The sequence below is a fragment of the Homarus americanus genome, unplaced genomic scaffold, assembly GCF_018991925.1.
Source record: "Homarus americanus isolate GMGI-L3 unplaced genomic scaffold, GMGI_Hamer_2.0 scaffold40856, whole genome shotgun sequence".
Classification (NCBI taxonomy): domain Eukaryota; kingdom Metazoa; phylum Arthropoda; class Malacostraca; order Decapoda; family Nephropidae; genus Homarus; species Homarus americanus.
In genome coordinates this window covers 4026011-4052821 of record NW_024734615.1, presented here as the reverse complement: position 1 = coordinate 4052821, position 26811 = coordinate 4026011, and the positions used below count along the sequence as shown (strand labels likewise).

Sequence of the window (26811 nt, the reverse complement as noted above, 5' to 3'; positions counted from 1 at the left end):
CTGGAAATGTCCAGGTGACCCACAAGCTCCCTCAGAAACCTACGACCCAGTGCCTCTAGGAAATACCGAGGTAAACACATCTAACTTCCATTTATTAATGCATAAAATATAAATTTAACAATGAGCTATTTTCCATTCTTTGCAGAAAAATCCCCTTAGTATCTATTAAAACCTCCTCTCCTATGAGAAAAGAAGACATCCGAGTACTGTAAAACAAGATCTATTTGGTACAGAATAATATTGACTGTGTACATAATTATACATACATCAAGAAGAAACATCAAGGAATAGGTTCATGTTACAGATTTGCTCAATCCATACACCATCACCAGTCTGCTCCTTTTGTTGTAGTGAAATTGGCTTTGTACTCTTTTTTATTATTGTAAAGTGAAAATATGTCAAGGCCTCAAGGGAGCCCTTAGGGAAGCTCTTTAAGAGTGATGTTGGCATTAATTACTGGGCTAACAAGTTAATGTTTTGTATCACAATAAAACTCTGCCTTAAAGTCTTTGCAACCTATAAGCTAAAAACTTGGAAAGAATTTAAAAATTTTCCATTCCTTATCCATGAACTACATTTAACGTGTCAAAAACTTAAGTTTATAGTTTCAACTGTAAAATCTGTAGATAAAGTGCTACCAGCTTTTTTTATTTACCTGTATTTTGTTCTCTTAAATGCTTGCAACAACGGTAACACTATAACAGGGAAGAACAGACTGTGTACGATGTAAAGTCTAGTACTCTGGGCTGTATATCCAAAATGGTATCTGAGTTGGAACTGAGTATACAGTCTAGATTCATAATAGGAAGGAGGAAAATTTTTAAGCACTAGATTGCTGAGCGATGCACATTAATAATGCAACATTTCATAAACTAGAACTTAAAAACGAGAGAAATAAGATGACTTAGATATCAATCTCAATACCAACTCAGTTATGTCAACTATTAAGACAGCTTTTTGTCTCTTCGTCACTGAAAATGATAATAATAATAATAATAATTACGAAAAAATCTACTCTTCCCATAATTGCACCCACAATTTTAAATTCATCTTTACTTGGGACACCATTTACACACTCGCCGATCAAATTTTCACAATTGAAAATACTAGAAACTGGATGACGTTTATCTTGGGGTACCAAATCATTAAAGGGAAAAACAAAATATCTATTATTATTATTAGCCAGGGGATCAAGAGGATACTCCTCTATCTTACTATTGAAAGATAATGAAGTGGGATATCTGCAACAATTTTAATGAACATACTGTAATCCAGTATTGCTGGAAGATACACTCCAAAATAATCTGCAGGTCAAGTGCACAAAATGCCAAATGAACCAACATTAAAATTTTGTGGAACCTCGCAATCCACAAACCCGAGTACAACTCCAGTTATGAACTCTAGACAACCCACGATCTAATGGGTTATTCATTCCTTGACTTTAATGGCCACTTAAAAAGGTGCCCAAAGCTCCTTGCATCACAATGACACAGTGACTGTACATTTGTTAAGTAGCCCATAACCCTGGTAGAGCAATAAGGGCCAATATCACCCATATTACTACAAATGTGACACTTTAGCCACCATTAAACCTGGATTAAGTTCAAATATAATATTTATTTTTCTATGCTTCAAAAAAAGCAAGTATTTGTAACACTCAGGGCCATATTAGAAATCTAGTGCTAATTCAGCATATAGCTAAAATACATTAAAATCTCAAATTAAAAAAATAAATAAAAAATGAAAATAAAAATAAACTCTTGAATACTGTCTCATTAATGAAGGTATTACGGTGCCCCCTTTCATTCTCATTGCCCATTGGTCTTGTGCTTAAAACAGCTGCACTTTACTCAAACCATGTTGGTAAAATGTGGTGGCTCTCTTATGGGTGCAAATGCCCAGTCTTTATGGTAAATGAAGTAGGATTTGGCTTATCAAAACTTCTATTGTAGTTATCACTGTACACTAGGTATATAAATACAACTGGAAGATTTAAAATGGACAGGTTGAGTTTCAGGTCATATAAATGAAGTCTTGTAATAAAATAGTTAATAAATAGCAATTTGATTCCACCACAAAAACTGGGCTCAGGCTCCTCTGCCTAAGCTCCTCTGCGAGGATGGTATTGGGCATGGCAAGAAGTTGTGGGTGGTCACAGAGTAGATGAAGTTGGAGTGTGGATGAGACCACCAGGGGTGGGGATGTGGGGCCGCTCTTCCAACTTGTCATACTCCAGGTGAAACTCCTTTGGAACTTTCCGCCAATTCTGGAGAGAAAAACAAAACAAAACACTTTATTAGTAAAATAACTAACCAATTAGCCGAGTATAAACGGTTGATAAATATTTAATCTCTTCTATACCTTTAAAGACAAAAAAAATGTAGTGTCCACTAACTGCAGACAACCACACAAGTTTCTCAGTAACTATACTTCCATTGCATATTCTAAGTTAATCCACCTCTAAGTTTGAACTTCTTACATATTTAAAATCTCAAATTCCTGGACATAATATTTCTTTGACAGCTTGAAAGTTAGCCACAATGACCTTGGATGGCCTACAGGCTACAGTAGATACTGATCACAGTGAAACCTTGATATACCATCACATACTGTACTGTAGTTTGTTAAGCGAGGTTTCACAACTAATGGATCCTCCATACAATGGAATTTCCTCTCCATATAGTCCATTAATTAGAGGTTTCACAGTTCAGGTAGCTCTAAATCTTTGGCTGAATAACAAACCACTTCAGCCCATAATGATCTGACCAAACCATTCTTAACGAAGCTGAATGAAAAATGTCTTGGAGAAGACAGAAAAAAAACATACAGTACGTCCTATGTTAGTGCACCTTTAATCAAATGACCATAAAATCTAATCTGGTAATTCAAGGACTAATAAGAAGTCTTATAAAGTTTCTGCTTTCCAGACGATTTTTTCTTTAGTCTGCCTTCTAACTTGAGAGGACAGAACTACAGGACAATACATCTTGAATGACTTGTGTATATACTTGTAAATGTAGTTCCCTCAATGTATAGAAAAGGCATACAATTTATAGCAAAAATATCAAGTCTTTGGAGGGGAAAAAATAATATAATAAAAAAATAAAAAAAACACACACACACACACACAGAGTCATGTTCCGGTTAACGTCCTAGATACGTTCTTGGAAACGTGACATTAACCGAAATGGACGTTGTCCGATCATCACATAAACTTTGTCTTTAGACTTACGTGTATGTGGAATACTATATACGTAAATTTACACCCTTACTCTTAAATCACTACTGTAATGTGATACAGGTGATTAATTTTTATCTCTTGTGCAAAATACATGACGTTTATATTAAAATTATTCACTGTTTTACAAGGATTCCAGCAATGCCGGGCAGTTGGGGGAAGAGGGGGGGGAAGAGGGAGGGACAGAGGGAGGGAGCGAGCGAGGGGGCGGAGGGGAGCGGGAGGTGAGGTAGTACGTTTGACAGTTGGCGCCCAAGGTCTAACGCGTGTTTATTTATCAGTTCTTAAGTGACTAAGCTTTTCTCTTATAAAAAGCCAGTGAAATTTCCTAGGTGAATATAATTTACATTGCTGGGATTCTTGTAAGATGTTGATTTATTTAAATATAAACAACCTATAATTCGCACTAGACATAACAATTTTAGTACCGTAATCAAATTAGTACATGTGCACTCCAGCTTTGCACTAAGGTCATTTATTTCTTTTACGTTTCTTTTAGTATGGTGTGTGCATGTAAATGGATGAAAATAAATGAAGAAATTTATGTAAATCTACCCAAAAATACAGTTGAAAAACTTTATATTATAAAATGAACTACAGTATTGTACACTAATGTACTATAATTTTTATCTCGAGCAAAATATATGACGTTTATATTCAAATTAATCTCTGACTTGCAAGGATTTCAGCAATGCAAATTATATTATCCTAACTTTAGTCTGAGATATTATATAAAATAAACACCTTAAACCATAGAGAAATCACCAATCTTTTGTCTGAGAACACAAGGAGGGAGGTAGCCAGCGAGCGTGGGGGAGCAGGAGGTGAGGTGACAGACTGTCTGGTGTTTGTTTATTTATTTGAGATAAGATGTGACAGTTGGCGCTGAAGGCCTGCGTGTTTATTTATCATTACTTAAGAGTGACTAAGCTCTTCTCATAATTTGCCACCCTAATGACCTGGGTGAATATAACTTACATTGCTGGGATTCTTGTAAGATAGTGATTTATTTGAATACCTGTATAAACAATCTATATTTGCAATAGACATAACAATTTTAGTACATGTACAGTACAGGTTTGCACTTAGGTCCATTATTAACCGAGGGACCACTGTATTGCAGTGTACTTTTACTGTACAATATTGACTAAATTCACTAGATAACGTACACAACTAATGGTTGGTAAAACTTGTCAAGTCTGTCAGTATGAGTGGCATGTGTGAGTGCTTGTGTCTCCCATCATAGGAGTCCGTTTTCTCTCGCTTCAGAACTCCTGAGTCCTCTGTTTTCTCTCTTAATCTTTGAGTGCACCAGAGACTTCGTTATTCCTTAGTAATGACACAGAATTTGAAATTGCAACACCAATTGCAACTAGGGTTGCTATTGTTGAGGCAACTAGATATGTCTGATTACAGCAAATGTGTTATTGTCAATTTGTAGGTGAAAGATTTTATCCTCAATAGATGTAGGTTAACATTACACCTGGAGGCAAATGCTTACTAAAGCCTAAGGAAGGATATTCCTTTAACACAATATCTGGCCAGTATGGGAAGGATCATCGTGTTTCCGTCAGGGGGTCGTGGAGTGGTGGTCCAGCAGGCGTCACGGAAGTGTTTTTTTTTTTGGGGGGGGGGGCCACAGACGTATATGCGATCAGACGTTGTTCGGTTGGACGTTAACTGGCGCATGACTGTATATATATAATTTTTTTTCCCTCCAAAGACTTGAGATTTTTGCTTTAAATTGTATACCTTTTCTATACATTGAGGGAACCACATTTACAAGTACAGTATATACACTAGTCATTCACACACACTTCAAATCTAAAGGTAAAAGTTAAGCAGTAAAACAGTTCTTAATATCCACTGTTCATTTAAGCACATACAGTACAGTGGGGTATGCTATAACGAATCTAATTGGTTCTAGAACCTTGTTCGTTATAGCATTCGTTCGTTTTAGGATTAATCCGTTCCAGGCCCCCAAATACAACCACTTAACACTGAAAAATATAATATAAAATTGTAAAAATTGTAACAAAGTGCATAAATATGCATCTAAACCCCTGAAATAAAGAATATCATTAATATTTGTAATAAAAAAACAATAAATTAGAAAAAAAAAAAAAAAAATTAAATAATGTTCGTTGTAGGAGTTTCGTTCGTTATAGCATTCTCAATTTTATAGGTAAAACCGTTCGTTATAGGAATATTCGTAGTAGGATCCGTTCGTTATAGCATACCCCACTGTATACTGTTGGGCTTTAAACAAACTCCACAGCAGCATACTTTTCTTACCTGGGCATCAAAATAAAAATATGTCCCACGCTCATAATTTGGACCCTTATCCACAGGCGCCATCCCCGGTGCTCTGGTTATCCATACACGTTCCTCCTTGTGATATCTCCAGTCCCGGTTATACCTATAAAAAAAATTTAATTGGGAGTGTTGCAAACACATTTTGAAAAATATAATATATTTTAGCAAAAAAAAACAAAAAAAACAATAATAATAATAATTTTACCTGACATTGAGAAACTCGGTTACCATTGTATTATGTGTTTTCAAAAAACAATATATTAAAGATCATACACAAAAAAGCCATAAAAAATATGAAAAGGAAACTTGCTTAGAAACACGTATACAATATATTGTTTAGAAATGGGATATTTTAGCATTGAAGAGAAATGATTAAGGTTTATTCTTTCTTTAGTTTGGACATACTGTACCTAACTACAGAAGTGATTAGTAATAACCTTAACATGAATGTACACTCACAATTCAGATGCAGCAAGTATTTGTAGCAGATCCCCAGCATTAGAGTAGAACATATAAAAGAGGAGGTCTTCCCCATATCTATCAAACTTGACTGGCGCTAACTTGCCTCTGAAAATTGTTTGGTTAAGGTAATTACCTTCATATATTTCTTCCCCAGACAAGTTCTTAATACACAAAACTCTTTGATAAATCAAGACACTAGGGAAAAAAAAATTTATACGTGTATACCGGTAAACATTATTCTCTACAGCTGCACCTCAGAAATCCACAATTAAGTAACCTAGGAGTCTCATAAAACTGACACCTTTTGAGGGGGGCACAGACATATTATTCTGAATGTCTGCTGTCCTGCCCACACTCTTGACAGAAACAGTCATCAGTTGGTTTCACACATGGCATTGCTTTCTCCAAAATTTGTTAATTTATACTAGGTAAAAAATCTCCATAATCAAGTTATTTACAGAATTAAACATACTGTACTTAAAGACAAAGCTATGTTGTAGGACTAACCTCGGTAAGTCAGCCATTTGTTTGTTATTGTTTGTGGTCAGACATCACAAGCATGAAATCTAATCATTATGTTTATTGTAGAAATGCATAAATAAGAAAAGAATCAGGTAAATTTAAATAAAACTAATGTAAGTACTGTACACTAATAATTTCTGACATAATTTACAACTGAGAACTTTTGGCCAAGGCAGCAAGGTTAGATGGCTGCCTTAAACATGACAAAATTTGCTGTCACAGCATCTTTTCCCATTTTCAGAGCAGAAAGACCTGTATGGGGGTCCCTGAGTTACAAACAGATTAAATGTTCCTCAACCCTGTCCATAGGTCAGATTGTTGGCAACTCAGAACCACATTAGTTTCTTAATAAAATATAAATAAAACCCATCCCTACCTGTAAAATCATGACAATCATAACCCATAAATAATGTTAATAATGAGCACTAAAATTATTAATTATGAAAAGTATCTTTGCATATACATATAGCTACACAAACAGGTAGAAGGAAGAGCACTGAAAGATGCATTTAAGAATGAATAATAGAAGACAATGAAATGATAATGGCTATCACTGCAAGGATTGGAAAAAACAAAAATAAATAAATGCCATACCATCAGTTCTCCTACACTAAATATTGGCAATAGGCGGCTGCATTTATGAAAAAAAACCCACCTTACCCTAAAATAATTCCTACAAAAGGTTTCTCAACTGTTTATTGTAGTAACAGGTGTGCTTAATAACATTTCAAAAGTCTACCACATTTCTATGTCCAAGAAATGTGCCAACTCGAGGCTATACATCCTGATGTATATGACAAATTTTCTAGGGGTTTCCATGTAATCCGCTGCAGCAACCAGTGCTGGTCAGGCCTTAACTCTGACCTTGTGATCGAGCAGACACTGATGCGGTCCTTAAAGAGTAGTGGAGGCTTGACTCATGGAAGTGGAATGACTGAAGAAATGTGCGCATTATGGACCATGTCCATACCCATCACATCTGAGTACAACAATGCCATGCAGGAATTCAATGACCTCACCTACACGACCAGCGAGCAACACCGAGAATCAACAGAAGCAAGGATGAAACGAGATCACTCTGACCTGGAAAAGATCAAGGAAAAACTGTCCACATGCATGCCATTTTCTCCAGACCCATCTCTGAGAAACATCATTACTGGTTTAGTTGCCAAAGAGGATGTGAATGTGCATGAGTATGAGACTGTTGGGAATGAGATTATTGAAAAAATGGTTGGAAAACCTGTTTTTGGGATCTCATTCAAATGGAAAGACCGGGCTAAAACCCTCGCACATGAGTCCACCATCAAATTTGCCCAAGGCCGAACCATTGATCCTGCTCTGCTGTTCCAAAGATTTCTGGTTCTGTCAAAAACCCGAGACCTTTCACTGGAAGATGTAATGAGCTATGAGCTGAGCCCATTCCCTACAGCCCTGTTTGAAGCCAAGGAAATCTTTCGTAAAGCTGGCAAGCCCCAAATAGCACATACAGTTGCTGAGTATTCAAGCAAGAAATCAAAAGAAGCTGTCATGGATTCTATCCCACTAACTGAACATTATGTCCTTGACGGTGGTTCCCAGGTTCATCGCTTGCCATGGAAAAAGGGCGACAGTTATGGTGCCATTGCACGGATGTATGCTGACTTTACCATACGCCATTATGGAAAAGCAACCGTAGTTTTTGATGGCTATAGTGAAGGTCCTTCCATCAAAGACAAAACGCATGAGAGACATGAGCAAATTACCCGCCCGATCATCAGCTTCAATGCAAAAACTGAGTTTGTTGGAAGAAAGGATGATTTCCTTTCCAGATCTTGCAACAAACAAGGACTTATTGATCTTGTAACTGAGGAACTACAGAAGAAGGGCTGCACTGTTATCAATGCATTAGGGGATGCTGACATGGACATTGTCAAGGCTGCAATCAAGGCGTCACAGCATCAGCTCACGACCTTGATAGGGGAGGATACAGACCTGCTCATTCTTCTCCTCTACAATGCTGAAGCAAACAGTAGGGGCCTCTATTTTCGTTCGGACAAGTCCACAGTTCCTAAGGTGTACAACATCAGTGAGATGAAACAAGTCCTGGGTAGTGACATGTGTTCTCAGTTGCTGTTTATCCACACTTTCACAGGATGTGACACAACTTCCCACATTTTCAGTGTTGGCAAAAAGTCAGCGTTCCAGAAACTTGTGAATGGTGAATTGACCATTCAGACCTGTGCGAATGCGTTTCTGCTCCCAAATCAAGCAAAGTGTCATAGAGGACCTTGGGAGCAAGGCGATGGCAGTTCTGTTTGGTGGCAAGAGTACCGATTCACTTGCCTCTTTGCACTACAACCTTTTGATCAAGAAAATTGTCTCCGCCAAGTCATTTGTTACCCCAGAAAGTCTCCCTCCTACCAAGTCCTCGACTAAATATCATAGCTTTAGAAAGTATTACCAGATCATGGTGTGGACTGGAAAGGAGAGTGACATGAATGCAGTGGATTGGGGATGGAAACTGGAGGACAATCAGTTTGTGCCAGTTATGACCAAGAAAACTGCTGTGCCAGAAAGCCTCCTGCAGATGATCCACTGTAATTGCATAACTGCCTGCTGAACACGTTGTAGTTGCAGAGGATACGGACTACCATGCACACCCACTTGTGGACCATGTCAAATTGAAAACTGTGAGAATCCACATAAGCAACCTTTACAGGAGGAAGAGTGTGACTATGACTATTTGTAAACCTGGTTCAGATCAAAGGCATTTTTCAGAAATACAGTTGTACCCCACTTAACGCGGTCAATTGAACCCAGAGGGTCCCGCGTTAAGTGAAATCCGCGTTAAGTGAACAACAGAACATATGGGATTAATTCCAATAGAAACCGGCCCGACCCCCAAACTCCACTTTTTGAAGGCACATACCTATGTTGTAGTAAAAATAACATCTTAATTTTATGATGGTACATGCACACAATTAATACTTAAGAGAAATAGAGAAATACAGTCGCCAAGTTAATGTCCATTCAAATAATGGACTCAACTCCCTCCCCCTCTCACACTACACAGCCGGCTAACAGATGGTCGGTCGGTCCCTCCCTCCCCCCCCCACCCCCCACCAACCGTCCCAAGGAGATGTGTGGGATAACCTCAAACTAAAGTTAGGAAAATATAATTGACATTGCTGGATTCCTTGTAAGACCAGGAATATTTTGAATATAAATGTCATATATTTTGGACAAAAGATAACATAGTTACCTAGAGAAAAATTTTTATCTAAAAATTGTAAGTTTAAAGCAAAATATATGATGTTTATATTCAAAATGATCACCAAATTATAAGAATTCCAGCAATGTAAATTATATTCTGACCGGGTAATTTGTATGAATTTTATGAGCTAAAACAAATATCTTCAGTTAATAAAAAAAAAATAATCTTCACGACACTATCTGTCAATCAAAGTACCCCACCTTGCCTCCCCCCCTCTTCCAACCGCGCGGTCAGTCCCAACCCTCCCCCCCACCCCCCACCAATCCTCCCTTCCAGAGTTTTTAACATTTAGTATTAAATAATACCTCAGATTAAAGTTAGGATAATATAATTGACATTGCTGGATTCCTTGTAAGACCAGGAATATTTTGAATATAAATGTCATATATTTTGGACAAAAGATACCATAGTTACCTAGAGAAAAAATTTTATCTAAAAATTGTAAGTTTAAAGCAAAATATATGATGTTTATATTCAAAATGATCACCAAATTATAAGAATTCCAGCAATGTAAATTATATTCTGACCGGGTAATTTGTATGAATTTTATGAGCTAAAACAAATATCTTCAGTTAATAAAAAAAAATAATAATTCTTCACAGGGTAACAGATGGTCGGTCGGTCCCTCCCTCCCCACCCCCCACCAACCGTCCCAAGGAGATGTGTGGGATAACCACTAAATTTTAATAAATAATACCTCAAACTAAAGTTAGGATAATATAATTGACATTGCTGGATTCCTTGTAAGACCAGGAATATTTTGAATATAAATGTCAAATTATGAGAAGAGCTTAGTCACTCTTAAGTAATGATAAATAAACACGCAGGCCTTCAGCGCCAACTGTCACATCATATCTCAAATAAATAAACAAACACCAGACAGTCTGTCACCTCACCTCCCGCTCCCCCACGCTCGCTGGCTACCTCCCTCCTTGTGTTCTCAGACAAAAGATTGGTGATTTCTCTATGGTTTAAGGTGTTTATTTTATATAATATCTCAGACTAAAGTTAGGATAATATAATTTGCATTGCTGAAATCCTTGCAAGTCAGAGATTAATTTGAATATAAACGTCATATATTTTGCTCGAGATAAAAATTATAGTACATTAGTGTACAATATTGTAGTTCATTTTATAATATAAAGTTTTTCAACTGTATTTTTGGGTAGATTTACATAAATTTCTTCATTTATTTTCATCCATATATGATGTTTATATTCAAAATGATCACCAAATTATAAGAATTCCAGCAATGTAAATTATATTCTGGCCTGGTAATTTGTATGAATTTTATGAGCTAAAACAGGCAGTCAGGCAGGGTGGCGGGTGGGGCAAATCTAAAAATAGCGTCTCGGACACTCACCGCGTATATGTGGAAAAAATCCGCGTTAAGTGAAAGTTCAGCTTTGGCAAGGCACCGCGTATATGCGAAAACGCGTTAAGTGAAACCGCGTTAAGTGGGAAAAACTGTATATTATGGAATTTGTTATAACTTTTTACCAGTAATCACTACACAATGTTAAATATGCTAATTGGTTTCCTAGATGCCCAAAACAAGGGGTCAGGCACCAGAATTACCTGTCTAGGATGAATAATGATGGAGTCATTGGCATTTTCATAGTTTGGTGGCCATATTTGTCTGCCATCTTGGATTTTGTAATTCTGTAATCACTTCACTATTATTTTAAATATGTTAACTGGATTCCTAGATCCCCAAAACATGGGGTTAGACAATGAAATTACTTGTCTAAGATGAATTAGAAAGAGTAATGGGCATTTTCATAGTTTGGCGGCCATACTGGTCCTCCATCTTAAATTATGTAATTATGTAACGACTTCACTATAATTTAGATATGCTAATTGGATTCATAGATCCCCAAAACATGGGGTTAGGCACCAAAATTACTTGTCTAGGATGAATAATGAAGGAGTAACGGGCATTTTAAAGATCTGGTGGCTAACTTCAACGCCATCTTGAAAATTAGACCTTTCTTGTAGTCAGAATGTGGTAGACTTTTGATGTTATTAAGCACACCTGATACTACAATAAACAGTTGAGAAACCTTTTGCAGGCAATTTTTTTGGGGTCAAACCATATTTTCAGCCGACTACAAATCAGGGACTATCAGAGTAGAGCTTCCAATAGTGAATGAGTCCAGTTAGCCGACTAAATATATCAAGTAACGTAAATATTATACTGTATTGTATCAAAATTATTTTACAATGAAAGTGTGTTTACAATAATGTTTTATGAAAGTGTAAGGTTTAATGGTCACAACTCTATAGGTGAAGATTAATAATTTGACTTAAATAGATACATCTTTATCATTCATCATTTTTTAAGTTAACTTTAGATAAAATAAGCCCAAACACACCTTATCTGTTGATTTGTAAGATACTCTTGGGGTACGTGGTAGTCAATATCTTGTGGTCTGCACGGTGTCTCTGCCCAGGGGCCGGCAAAATTTGGATAAAGATTTTCTGGAGAATTCAGATTAAGACCTAAAGTAGTGAGATCAGAGCCTAACGCCAGAGAGACAAGGTTGTGGTCCGTTTCCGCTGCTCTGATAAATGTTAGGAGACCCACCATACCAAACTGATCAGTCACCATACCCCCGGGAATGTTGGTCACCTTGCCTGTAGGAAGAACAAAAGCAACATGAAATTAGATAACATTCATTATCTCTTGAAAAGTAAATAGTTTACCCAGATGCCAACCATCATCTCTTGAAAAGTACAGTTGCTCACAGGTATAGTGTTCCACCCCTCAGTGGCCTCACTGAGGGGTGGAACACTATACTTGTGGGCAACTGTACATTCCCTAGTTTAACTACATGTCTTTCAAGAGCTAATACAAGCAATCAAATACTATAAAAAATGTATATCAGAAGACAATTTTGTTACAGTACACACCATCAGGCGACGTCTGAATCCCTCTTTTCTGAGACTGGCTCTTTTCCGCTGCCCGTAATACCAAATCTGATGGGGTGTCTGTGCCCGTCGTAGAATTAGATTTCTTTTCATTATTAGAAAACCCATCATCTGAAAATGGCGAAAAAACTTTCTTTCGGTTATTATATAGTTCACAGGGACTATAGCAAACTACGTATACTGTATTACTAATTTTTTTTAATAAGGACTCATCTTTAATAAAATGCATGCATTACAAAGATCTCCTCAATAACTATGTCTCTCTCTTTCTAACAACAAAACCCCCAAAAATATGCAAGTGGTACAGTATATAATAATCACAAACTGAAAATGTTGGAGTGCAAGAGGTGTCAGGCAGAAAGCAGGCCAGGGTTATGCTCTGGAGGCATGGATAGAGTAGCTGGAAAGTAGAAGAAAAAATATCGGAGACAGACGGTAGGAGGGAGAGGGGAAGACCAATTAAAAGGCTGGAAGGATGGGGTGAAAGATATACAGGTACATATTTGAAATGAGAGGGGGGATAGGGACCATGGAAACAGCAGTGTGAAGGAGTGGGAGAGGGGAGAGGGAGGGAGGAAGAGGCACCCGGGAAACAGCAGTGTGAAGGAGGGAGGGGGAGGGGGGGGAAGTTCGGTGATTTTGGTGGGGAAAGATGCACCGATGATGGGTGATACTGTACTGTATCAGGCTGTGTGAATCAACAGATATTTGGAGCCATCTTGTAGAAGGGGAGTACAGTACTATAACAAAATAAATCTATTACAACAAGAAGAATGAATGAATAACAGTAAATGAAGGGAGATTGTAAATGTATACTGTACTGTACTTGGTCTTGATTCTAGCTACCATGGAATAAGCAGGAGAAACAAAAATACTAAAGTGGGTCAATATTAATTCTCTCATTGAATTACTATCTGAGTTAATCTACAGCAAAAAAGTTATATATTTCTCCTAAATGGTCTGGTAAGTTCTGTTTTCTATCAATGATTAATTTATTTGTACCTAAAAAAAAAAAAAAATATCCTCCAATCTAGCCACAATCACCCCTCCACTCCTAAGTGCATGGGGTGGAGGACAAAGGAAACAGAAAACGCAAGACAGTCAGGAACTGGGTGGGATATGTAGTGTAAGAAGAGAAACACATAACAGCAAGAGGCTAGAGCAGTAATAAGGAGCACTCCACATATTCTTCCTTACATAGACCTTTAACTTGCACAAAAAGAAAAATGTATTGAGTATATGAGTGCTCATCAATCCCCACATTGATTACACTGTTTCACATATATTCCCTGTGTATTGTATTAAACTGACTCATCAAGCTTGTTCATACCAACATAATCATGTTTAAAATGACACTGCACAACTCACAATAGTTTCTCCGACATCACTTAACTTAATTCACCTTTACATTATAGCCTATCCATTTCTTTCTCAAGTCTTCCTCTGAATCTTTACTCTCCAACTAGGTGGTCATACATCTTCCCAACCAATATCTTGCATGCTTTACACTCCATATACTTATAGTATTTCCAAGTAATTTAATCCATTCAGTTCCCCAGAGATTTTTCATGTCCATTCATTCTTCATACCTTCTTACCTTACTCGGTGAATAAGGGAGCAAATGTTCCAGTTACCCAAAATTCTCTAGATTATACGTGAATAATTGTCAGAGGAACGCCACTTACTTTTACCAGTGGGATTCGCTTGAGAACCAGGTAACGCTGGGAAGTCTTCACTGCTCATAGTGAATTCTGAGGTCTCTGGAGTAGGTTGCTTTACCATGCCAACTGTGGAAAAACATTGAAATTTATTATGCTTCAAAATTAAGTTACATATTCCTGTGTGATGAAAAGCTTAAAATAGTCATCTAGTTGCTGCAAGAGGTGAAGTAAGAGATTGGGAGTAAGTACCTCGTTGAGAAAAAAGAAAAGTCAGAACAACATACATGCCTTTGCCAATGATAAAATAAAATCTTATGTATACCTTCAACCATAACTTGCATATTAATAGTTGAATTTCAGTATAATTGTGAAAAATACAGTGACTGATTATGCAAATTATGTGATAGAAAACTAGACAGACCAATGAAATCAAGTATGACCCCCATAACATATACTGGAAAATGCACAACAGATTGTTGTTTAGTGCTGGAAGCCTCTGAATGACCACATCACACATGAGATATCACTCAACTTCCACACTTACAATGGTTTTTAACAATAATGTGTGAAAAGTCTACATTAATGTAATAGGAAATAAAAAAAAAAATTCATAGGATTATGTTTAAGTAATCACTAATCATGATTAAATGTCATGTGATCATGATTGTAAGAGTTTACAATGTAGTCAGCCCTTGAAGACTGAAGCAGAATTTGATAGAATCATCCACTGAGTGTGTGACGAACCCAGTTAATAATGGATTATTCCAGTGACTATGAGAAGAGATCGTGTGTGTGAACGTGAATGAGGAAGCTACACCAAATATCTAATAAACTGATCAACACTGAGCATTATTAATAGATTTAAACCTCTATTTGCAATAAAAAACTTATGATTCAATTTGATACAGTACAGTATCTCATGAGGTGATGATATAACAACTCACCGTAAGGTTGTCTCCCAGCCATTGGGTTTGGTTGAGAGCTATCAGTGTTTCGTGAAGAGAGGGAAGGAAATTCAGATAAATCGAGAGGTGGAGGGGCCGAGTCTCCTCCAAAATTGCTGTGGAGACCCATCATGCTGTTCCCACCCCCACTGCCATATGGTCTCCCCACGAAGCCAGTTAAGCTTCTGTTCCTGGAAAACAAAAGAACAACTTAGTTACCATAGCACTATACTGCACTACACTGATTAATTTAGCCTTCTCTCTTCAAATGTATAATGCTCATGTGTGAAAATCCTCCAAGATTGCAATCTTAGGTCTGTATGACCACGCATCCATGAAGAGGTCCCAGTTATCTATGTTCATCATCTACAGACCAAGCAGGCAAGGTTGTTTACCGTCTGCACTGAGCCAGGCAGATCAGGTTGTTTGCATTTTAAAGACAGCCTAGCAAGCCATGTTGGGTATCCTCTTTAAAGTATCAAGTTTCTTGTTCATCACCTAGAGAAACCCAGGCAAACCATATTGTGCATCAACAACAGTGGCTGTCAGCTAGCCATGTGGTTTATCATCCAGAGACTTTTGTATGTAGGGAAGCAGGACTAAAGTTAAACAGCAACTATCTTTATATGAATTAATAATAACCAAATATTTACACAGTATATGAGGGTGTTAAAGTTTTGATGTGGCCTCTCTTTGAATTACTATTTAATTGACCTGTGCAATCTGCTTAAGAAATTAACATAAAAGCTTGCTTTATTAGTGCAGAATAATCTGTAAACAAACAGATTTTATTTTATTATGGTTCCATATTTTATTGAATTATCATTACCACCTCCTTCTCTACTTTAATCAATTGGTTTTCAAAGCATATAGTAAACCAATGTAAATATTTTCCTGAATTTTTTTATTGCAATCTTTCAGTAATTCAGAAGGAAAATAAAATCAGCTTCCTAATTTTGGTGTCAACATTTGATACTTCTTTGCCTGAAACATTAAACAATTAGCTACCCAAACAATGTTCCACAATTCAATGCCTCCCCAAGTGACTCATGAGTCATAGCACAAACTCACTGGTTACCTCAGGGAGTTGAGACCCTGTCCTTTCAGAAGAGAGCACCTGGAAATCCTGTTTATAATGACCAGTTCCATGCAATGAAAATGGGGGGTCCTGTAGTATATTATGATATCCAAAACAAAAAAAGATTTAAATTCTTACCCAAGGCCTTGCATATGTCTGAGCATTTCACTGACAGCCCGTTGTTGTGTGGCAGCCGTGGCTTGAATACTGTTCGCCATAAATAGCGAGTTGGTGTTGTGTGTTGCTGCCACCGCTGAAGACAGGGCTGCCAGGCTGGGCCCCCCGGAGCTACCTCCACCACTGCTGACGAGGTTACCGACACTCGGACCACTCACGATGCCGCGACTCTCGATGCTTCTGGCAACAGTGCCGCCTAAACTCCCCATAATACCTGTAAGGAAAATAATAACATCACCTATAATGTTCTGCAAAGGACAAGAGGATGGGAGAGAATGGAAACCATGAGACCCATGACTTGTGTGTGTGTTGATGGGTAGAGAAGGCTGGGTGTTTCTCAGTGGTGAGTCCTGTTGGTCAATCATAATAAGACTGATTGTAAAAATGGAACATGTAGAGAGTGTCGGTCATTTTTCTTTTCATATACTTTTGTATAAAGAGAACTGGACAGAAACTTATCAACCAATCAACCATCAATTAATAAATCTAAAAAAATAATTTATATAACACATGGACTTTCTAAATGAGGTGAAGGTTTAAGTTAATGACCTACACTCTCTTAATTACAATACCAAAGGACATGTATAACATATATAACAGAGTAAAGTATTAAACAATGTATATATGAGCCTTAGATGTGGATGACACACCAATAAACTATGTAGCTACATACTTATAATTATGAATTCTGTACTGTACTGTATTCATTATAAATGATGTCTCAATGCACACTACAGTACTTATAAAATATTTTTTTGTGAACAGCAATTAAGGAAACACTAACTGAACACTAAAGTAAAGCTAAACTGCAGTACAGTACAGTCATTCATCTATATATCAACTAAAATAGCAAAAAATTTATCAAGCTTTGACTCGGTGAATACAATACAGTATCTTCAGTACTATATACCTGGATATTCAGGTGTAATGTTAAGCCAAGCAACCTGAATTACATGATACAGTATATAGGCTACATACAATTTGAAGCAAGCTACGGTACATGAATAAATAATGCAAGCAGATAAATATTTTTTTTCTGCGAGTCTCGGCACTATCTTGTTAAATTAATTTTCCTGTACAGTACCATACATTAACGTCTCCCTGTGGTGTATCATGAAAACTTGTTTTTACAGGATATATGGAGGAAAATATACACTGGTCATTCTGCCACTTAAAAATATTTCAGAGGGTATGTAATGGAGTGTCTCATATAAACACACCCTCCCCCTATTCTTAGCCCTCACCTGAGCAGATTCCCCTCCCTCATATATCCACCTGAGTGCATCTTCAATGTTTTGTGATTTGTGAATTAATGCAGTAAAAAAAAAGTAGCTATGTGAAATACAGTACAGTACAGTATAGCTGGATACATAACCTAACACTTACATCTCCAGTTAGTCCCCCTAGATCAAATAAAGTGTAGCTACGTTTCTTTTCTTTTTCTTCAGCTGGGTGTGTATTTTCCACTTATATTTCTTGTAGTTAGTGTGGCCCCTAACATTGGCTTAAATCTAAGAACCTAAACCTACTGCCAAGTATACAAAAGCAGCAAGTGAAGAGCAACTTGCCTAACGTTTCTCCTCCCCAAGCCCTCACACCGGGAGCCCTTTGGTTGCGTGTCGAACGAGATACCACTGTGATGTGAGGCTGCACCAAGGCCTGTAATAAATCCCTGAATTAACCCTGACATGAATTACACAGCTACCAAAAAGAAAAAGTTGAAAAAGATTCAACCCATTTCAAAATTTCCTCAAAGGCTAGATAAGCTAATTAGCAGAATTGCACAATAAGCAGGAGAGAAGAGGATTTAATTAGCTACAAAAATTAAACATTATTTATATATATATATATATATATATATATATATATATATATATATATATATATATATATATATATATATATATATATATACTATAATATATATATATATATATATATTGTATAATTCCAGGTCTGCTGTTTTTTCCTTGTGGTTATCAGCACATACTGTACCTAGATCACGTACAGTGATTTACTTATATATATATATATATATATATATATATATATATATATATATATATATATATATATATATATATATATATATATATATATATATATATATATATATATATATATATATATATATATAAAAACATTACTCTTAATATATCATTACAGCTAAAATATATTATGTAACATCTTTAAACAATTATTTAATTTGGAAGATAATACAGTACAGTACATTTACAGTAATTACAACTAGGATTCACTTCCTGTAAATTTCCTGCTGGTATTGTACAGTAGCTATAACAACTATCTGTGCAGGTGGGGGTCGATATGCTTCAAAATTTTACGTGTGACTAGTGACAGCCCTCATATGCCCAAATTTATCGTCCACGGTCTCATTCTTTCCCACAAAGTTTGCACAGCTAGTTGTTTTAGCTACTGTACATCTACTTAAAACTTTATTTGATCTTACAAGTCTTGATATTTTTCATTCTTACTTCAGTTATCAGTACTGTACAGGTAAATGACCAATTTTAATTCCTAATTATTATGAGTACAGTACATTCTATGTCATGAAACAAAATATAATGTAGAATTACTACCCTATCACTGGAATACTTCACAGGCAAGTGTGCTAAGCATTCCTGCTGAATTTCTTGCAATACCTCCAGTATAGTATGTAGTACATGCACTGTACTGTACATGAAAGCCATAATTTTCTTGAAGTACTAATGCAACTTTAAGAAAACTTTCTAGGTCTCTTCAAGGAACCCTGATGAAGAAGTAACAGCATTGAATGCTGAAGGATTTTATTCTTCTGGTGATGCATTTACTGATTGGTTCAGGAATGTTTTCTTTTGGTAAGAGGATATCTGGTATCTACCAAAACTTGTAACAAACCAATTAAAATCATACAGGAAGAGTTAGTTGTCTTCTATTATTAACTTCTTAAGAGAATAAAAACAGCTTAACATAGCCTTGATGAAATGTACTTAATGTAAAACAATAAATTTAAATATACACTAATGATATGGAAATATTTAATTCATAATAACAGGTGAAAAACTGCACCTCATGACTGAAGCTATGGGTACAGAACACAAAAATATTAAATACAGTACTGTACAGCATTAATGCTTCTTACTGATTATTTATGAAAAGTACAGTACAGTATATTTAATACAGACTGCCTACATCACGTTCAAGATAAAATGTTTGTATTTGCACAAGACTTAAGAAATACAAGTACGGCATAGGTATTCAAAAAATAAATCCAACATTTAAGGGTGAAAGATGGACAGCACATGAAGGGGATCTGCACTCCTGGGCATCCTATAATACAACAGTCAAAAGCTTGCAAGTGTAAAGTAAACACTAATGATATTTTAGTCTAAATCAAAGCTTTGGGATTTCTACATGAAGATTTCCACACTTCCCCTCAATCCTCTCAATAAGAAATTATGTACAATACCGGGAAATATTTTACAGCATTAACTATGCTAAACCATAAAATGAACACCTGAACTGTATGGTCAAGTTTCAGTATACCGAATTACTGATTGTTATTCATTAAGTTTGAGAAGTACAGCATTGCAAGTAGAGGTTCTATTCAAGTGTACGAGCCATGATAATGAGCAAGTTCACGCTGTGCTGTAAATACAGTATCTTTAATCTAAAGAAGACAATCGACCTTAAAAATACAATATATACTCAACTAGAAATTAGACAAGAAGAACAACAAGCATTTAATTAATTTGTATAAAGGAATATTTCCCCTAGAAATGTACTGTAGATTACTACTCATGACTAAACATCCCCAAACTTTAGAACATCACTAAGTAAGAAAATTCAGCAATTCTTATAACCTTTACCAAGACATCCATTACAAACTCCTGTGGGGAAGGAGACGAAGAGGTTAATACCATTACAAGTCCTGCACTCATAATATGGCAATTCTTTTATTTACAAATTAATTTATTGTTGACCAATGGACCAAATTCAATATTGTACCCAATATACAGGTATCACCCCAGAGTGCAGATACCTACCGGTATACCTTGAGCAGACTTTTTCGTTTCAGTATCATCTCAAATGAATCACTGTGCCCTCTATATCTTAGTTAGTGAGCTGTCATTTCAAAACCGTTTTAATATATTTCAAATCAACAAGCACTTGATAAGGCAGTTAAACAGTATGCCATTTTTACAGTACAGTACAGTATTTCATTCTGTAATGATACTACAGTACAGGGTATACAATTTCAAGCTTCTTAACAATCAAAGTTTTCATAAAATACAATTATCACAAATATTGTACAATACCAGTATAATACTGTGTACCAATATCTAAAGGTTAAATACCAAAAAGAATGATGTGAGTGTGTGTGTGTGTGGTGGTGGGGGCAGTTAACCAATTTGAGCCAATGGCAAATTCAAAACTTTTAAATGTCTTGGAAGGCATGCAAAGTGACTGAAGCTAAATAATACTAAACATCTGAAAAGTTTTTAAAGGATGGTCAGATATTACCAAACAGCTTCAACAAATTACTAAACTCTATCTGAAGATTCCCAAAAAAAAAATTGAATCTAGAGATACAGAATGATGCACTGTACAACATTACAACTGAATACTGTAAGAAATTCTGTAGTACATAACAATACTGTATAATAATTTGGTTTTGGTATGAAAAAAAGTGGAGGATAGCTGTAGCAAATGTTATGAAAGTTGTGCACCTAAACTGGCCATGATATAATGATATAAATAGGGATATAAATTATATATATGATAGGTCTGCCTCATGGTGGTATCTCAGCCAAAACTGCCATATATGACATCTGCATCAGGATTACCAAGGTGCGCCAACCTAATTCCTTTGGAGTGCCACAGTGGGAACATGTGCCACCGGTTTGCTATCCCTTTACTTACAGTATGTGTTCCACCAATTTCACCCACAATCCCTTGTGCTTTGCAGCTGAAGTACAACATGAGCATAGCAGCACTATTGTAATTCTGTGATTTTTTTTATTTTTTAAATCATGGATATAAGAACTATTGCAGAAGTAGCTAATTTCTTTTTGAATTTAAAAAATATATTTACCTGTGAATTTTATGTCACAGAGGCAGGCATTTGCAAAGAACAAATACATTTTGCACAGTTGTTCATTTCTAATATAATCACACAGATTTCTATTAAGTTTTGGTAGTGCTTAATGACACAGAGGCACATAAACCAGCTACAGTATTTGACAAACTACAACAGCTTATTCTTTACTGAGAAAATAGTAAATAATATTTATAATTTTCGTAATCTTGTTATTCGTACCTTTTCCTATAAATAGATATCGGACTTCCAAACGCAAAACCTATCTTGATCCATTTTGCTGCTTCATATGTGGAGGACAAGCAAATGCTTCCCAGCAAATGCATGCTTTCACCCATCATTCCATGCAAATGCTTACATTGGTAAAGATTCGTCTTATGTACTCCACGGAAACTACAGTATGCCCGGATATTTTGCGGATGACACCCTGGATGTACCCAAGAATGTCTGCAGGTGGTTTTAAAGTTGCCGGCATTTTCGCAGCCTTGACAGGTAGCCATTCATTCGAGAGACAGTAATTTCCTTTACCTGTATTGTATTTATGTGTGTGTGTAGACACATACACAGAAAACACATACAAATAAATAATAATAGGAAAATCCTCTCACAAATAATCAGAAACAATTTTATTATAAATGTGAATCTACCCTCAAGTCTACTCCGTGATTTATTAATAACAAAGCATGGAGTAGACTTGAGGGTAGACTGTCACATTATTAATAAATTTGTTTCTGATTATTTGTGAGAAGATTTTCCCATTATTATTTATTTGTATGTATTTTGTGTATCTACACACACATACCGTATATACAATACAGGTAAAAGAAATAATTGTCCTGAGGGCAAACACAAAGGGAATATACATTTTGTCTTAAACAAGTAAAAATGTAACCACCCCACCCCCCCGGTCAGCAAATGTTATTTGGGGATTTGGCGATTCGCGGCCATTTTGAGAAGCCAACCCCCATGAATTTGAAGGAAGTGGTGTATTGTACTTGCAAAAATTGGTTTTCATTGTGTATTTTGTGTTTCAAATGAATCTGACCTTCCTTTCCATTGCAAAGGAACCATTTTATCCTAGAAAATCAACTTAACCTTACTTAACTTCCTATCCTAAGGGATCCCCCACCCTGCCATATTAAACAGAAAGTACTTATTTTGATATCTGGTGCCTATAAAAGCAACATTCTTGAAGTGTCATGGAGTAATTTTACGTTTAGTAATTATTGATGACTGACCAGCCGCTAATTTTTCATAGAAAACGATTTTAAAAAGTAGCAAGATCACTGTGTTTTATACTGTAGTGGACACTGTTGTAGTTTGTGCAAGTGTTAAAAAGTGGTTATTTATAATTTTAACCAAACCATCTTTAGTTGATAAGAAAAACAAGTGGGAAAAGCGATGTTAGAAAACTCACCAACCTAATCAAAGAAACCTACCTAACTTCCTAGCAGTGGGACGGATTAAAGGAAGTACAGTCAACCCTCACTTTACGCAGTTAATTCAACCCACGGCGGCCCGCGTAAAGTGAGAAACGCGTAAAGTGAACAACATAACATATGGGATTAATTGAAATAGAGACTGGGCCGACCCCCAAACTCCACTTTTTCAGACACAATACCTACATTGTAGTAAAAATAACTTCTTAATTTTATGATGGTATGCACACACAATTAATAATTAAGAAAATATCAATAATATTAGGTTTTTTAACACTTACATTAATAGAAAAGATGGTTGGGCACACGGGGGTGGGAGGTTGGTTCCGAGGCAGAGGGCAGATTATTGGCCCTCACCTGTATCACTTGTAACAATTGTATCACTATCCACCACAGAGGCTTGCAGGGCCTCTTTGTCAAACCCCTCAAAGTCCATATAAGTCCATATCCTCACTATAATTATCACTATCACTGACTTGGGCCGGCTGTGGTGGGTGGCGGGTGAAGAACTCGGTAATGTTTTGATGACTGGGCGACCTTGTGCGCACCCTGCTCGCGCCGCTTACACAACATGGCGGATGGCGGGAGGTTTGGATCCAAAAGTGGCGCGGCTCGCCAGCCGCTCTCCGCGTAAAGGGGTACACGCACCGCGGAATGTGAGCATTCCGGTTTCGGCAGGGTACCACGTAAACATGGAAACGCGGAATGTGGGACCGCGTAAAGCGAGGGTTGACTGTATTTGCACAAGAAATTATGGTAAATTTGCACAAGTCACCTGGTATTAAATTTTGAGAATTTAATGATTGCAATCAACATATTAGACAATTCTTTGACACTTTTCTTCTATGACATTTCTCTCGCAAATGACTTAACCAAGTCTCCTGACCAGAGGGCTCTGCCCCCTTGGACCCCCTGGCATATATAATTCATTTGTGAAGGAAACTTCGTAGAAGAAAAGTGTTTTAGAATTGTTTTAACTATTGATTGCAACCATAAAGTTCTCAAATTCAATACCAGGTGACATGAAATACTGCAATACAAAAATGATTATCATATCTGAACTCACTGATGAAAATATAGTAAGAAAATGAACATCAAAATAATTAATGCATCAGCTGGTTAGTCGTCAATATTTACCTTACGTTTTTTGGTGGACGTGAGAGTACACTCAGATCGAGCGGGTCGGTTGCAAACAAACAGCAGAAGACAATATGCACCAAAAATGGTAGATACCTAATGTTTGAGGGTAAATATATTAAAAACTAAGCATTTGCACAAGGAATGTTACTCTTGCAGTTAGAAGTCTATTATTCATACAGAAATAGGAAAAACAAAAGCACAAATACTGCAAATCTTTGTCCTTATCTATTATATTCTCAAGGTCAGGAATGTTTTGAATGCATTTGTCAAAAATAGGTAGTTTACATATGCAAGTGTTGTAAAGTATTACCGACATTAAAATGCCAAAGGTTACATGAACCACAGCTTACTTGCCATTTCTTAAGTATAGAGTAGACTCGTAGATTATTTTTGCTCTCCCAACAAATCTGCATTTTGTGAAAAAAAATACCATCTTAAAAAATCACACCAGTATTTAGGCATAATACGCCTACAAGACACCTCCATCCACTTTTCTTAAATATAAAATAATCCTTCTATGGCTCGTTCTGGTGTACAACTCTCATAAGCAATTAGCTACTGTACCAAATTCTCTAGAAGACAAAGTAGATAAATAAAGGAAACCCAATATAACGAACAGTGGTAGAACAGAGTAATGTACTGTAATGGGTACTTTAGTTTCAGTCATCTGGGAATTTTTACTGGTTAGGTTAGGTTAGGTATTCAAATTATGGTTTGCTATTTTTTTTTTTTTGAACGATATGGATATCTAAACAGGGGGATGACCGAAACTAAAATTTTACCTAGTAATGCAGTCTAGTTCTCCTCTAAGCATTCAATGGCAATGGCAGAAGTAATAAAATCCTAAGTGAGTGCTTCTGTTGTTTTTCCAGCTTTTTTGAGGAGACAATAAGCGGTCAGAGCTGTAAGCTATCTAGAAGGTTGATCAGTCACTTCACGTATATAATGCACTTAAAACTATACTTACTAATGCACTTAAGACTATACTTACTAATATTCTGCTAAGTTACTTTCTAAAGACTGATAAGCATATACGTACCTTACTATACCTTGGGATTTTTTTTTTTTCACATTTCACACAGAAAGAAGCTAAGTAAAAACTCCTCAGCTCTACACATCAATTATAGCCACCAGACATTAAGAGCCTTCATCAATCTCTCACAGTACAACACAGTATCTTGGGAGACTTAACTGACCTTGGCTTCATTTGAATATTACCAATGATAACTATAACATTCTCCTCTTTTTTAATATTTCAGAAGATTGAAGGCACATAAAACTTTCTTAATACAGTACATTACAGCACATAAATAACATTAATCATCATAAAATCACAATAAAGAAATACGGCCAAAAACTTTTCAAGGTAAGAGGAATAATAGGATCCAGTTTTGAGGTTAACAAAAGATTAGTTAACCATCCAAATAATCCACCTATGACCTATTTCCCGATATTAACTATGAAACCAGGTCACAACTGCCAAAAGAGTACTTAGGTTATATGACGCTGAACCGGACTGAGAACACCAAACGGGGCAGGAAAAATTCTCAGAGAAAGAGACTTATTTCCCTACTGTTGAGACTTACGAGCCTCGGGTATTGTGAATTATATGCTCTATTATCCATAGTATAGTGTGGTATATCAAAAGGGGTTGAAGGACGCCGTATAAAGGGGTTATTGTCGTCTATAAACAAGAATTGAATATGTAGAGGCTTACACTGACAGACAATCCGAGATCAACAAACCAACTGTGGCCATCTGTGGGAGGCTCAGTCAACCTTACCAGCCGCCACTTTTGAATAACTATTTACTATTTCCTTTCTTCTTATCATAACGCTCTATGATCTTTTTGTAATATATATTTTTTTTCTAATTTAGTTTACTTTGAATCTCAGTTGATTATATAAAACATTATGAGATAGTGTTGTATTTAAATATTGGGTAATTGGCAACAGGTAGCTTCACTGTTATTGAAGTTGTGTCAAAAGTCTTATTGTAAACAAAGACCAATGTTATATCTATATACATATACTGTCATGTATAATACTAATTTAATGCATTTAATTATGTGTGTATTACCAGGCGTGTAAGTACTTATGAGTAAAGTGGTTGAGAAAATTAATGAACACATAGGTCTAATTGGTGTTTAAATTACGCATCCATCAAACCAGAGAAGAAATATTTGTATTTAAATGTAGTACGGTACTTAGCATATAATCCACTAATTTATATAAATCCATTTCGACAAAAAAAAAGGCTATTGCAATTATAATACAGGTAGGTAGTTTGCGACATCAACGGGAAAAACTCAAACGACTGATATTGCTTCCAAACTATCGATCTCCGTATTGATATTCCACAATACTTCTTGATTCATTCAAGTTTTATTAAGATGGAACCAATGACAAAAACTCAAAGCAAAAATTGAGCTCATCTGAAGATTCTCCCTTCCACTCCCCAGCTTAATTCACCCCAAGATTAATCAACCTAACATCTCCACCACCCAAATAGTATTAGGGTGATTAATCTTCAGGTGAAATAAGCTGGGGGTGAGA

At 36.2% G+C, this 26811-nt stretch overlaps 1 protein-coding gene across 3 annotated transcripts; it reads right to left on the bottom strand.

Moving 5' to 3' along the window:
* Positions 1 to 204: 204 nt before the first annotated feature.
* LOC121870369 (CCR4-NOT transcription complex subunit 2-like) lies at positions 205 to 26002 on the bottom strand. 3 transcript variants are annotated; one of them, XM_042372166.1, is made up of 10 exons: positions 24611 to 24663; positions 18151 to 18241; positions 16544 to 16796; positions 15328 to 15518; positions 14408 to 14509; positions 12705 to 12851; positions 12167 to 12428; positions 6014 to 6121; positions 5534 to 5657; positions 205 to 2266 (listed from the first exon to the last, which is right to left on the bottom strand). In XM_042372166.1, the coding sequence occupies exons 1-10, from the start codon at positions 24611 to 24613 to the stop codon at positions 2153 to 2155; spliced, it is 1395 nt and encodes a 464-aa protein (XP_042228100.1). In that variant the 5' UTR covers positions 24614 to 24663; the 3' UTR covers positions 205 to 2152. The 3 variants fall into 3 exon arrangements, with proteins under 3 accessions (XP_042228100.1, XP_042228101.1, XP_042228103.1); XM_042372167.1 differs by having other exon boundaries at positions 12705 to 12833; XM_042372169.1 differs by lacking the exons at positions 18151 to 18241; positions 24611 to 24663 and adding an exon at positions 25974 to 26002.
* Positions 26003 to 26811: the final 809 nt, after the last annotated feature.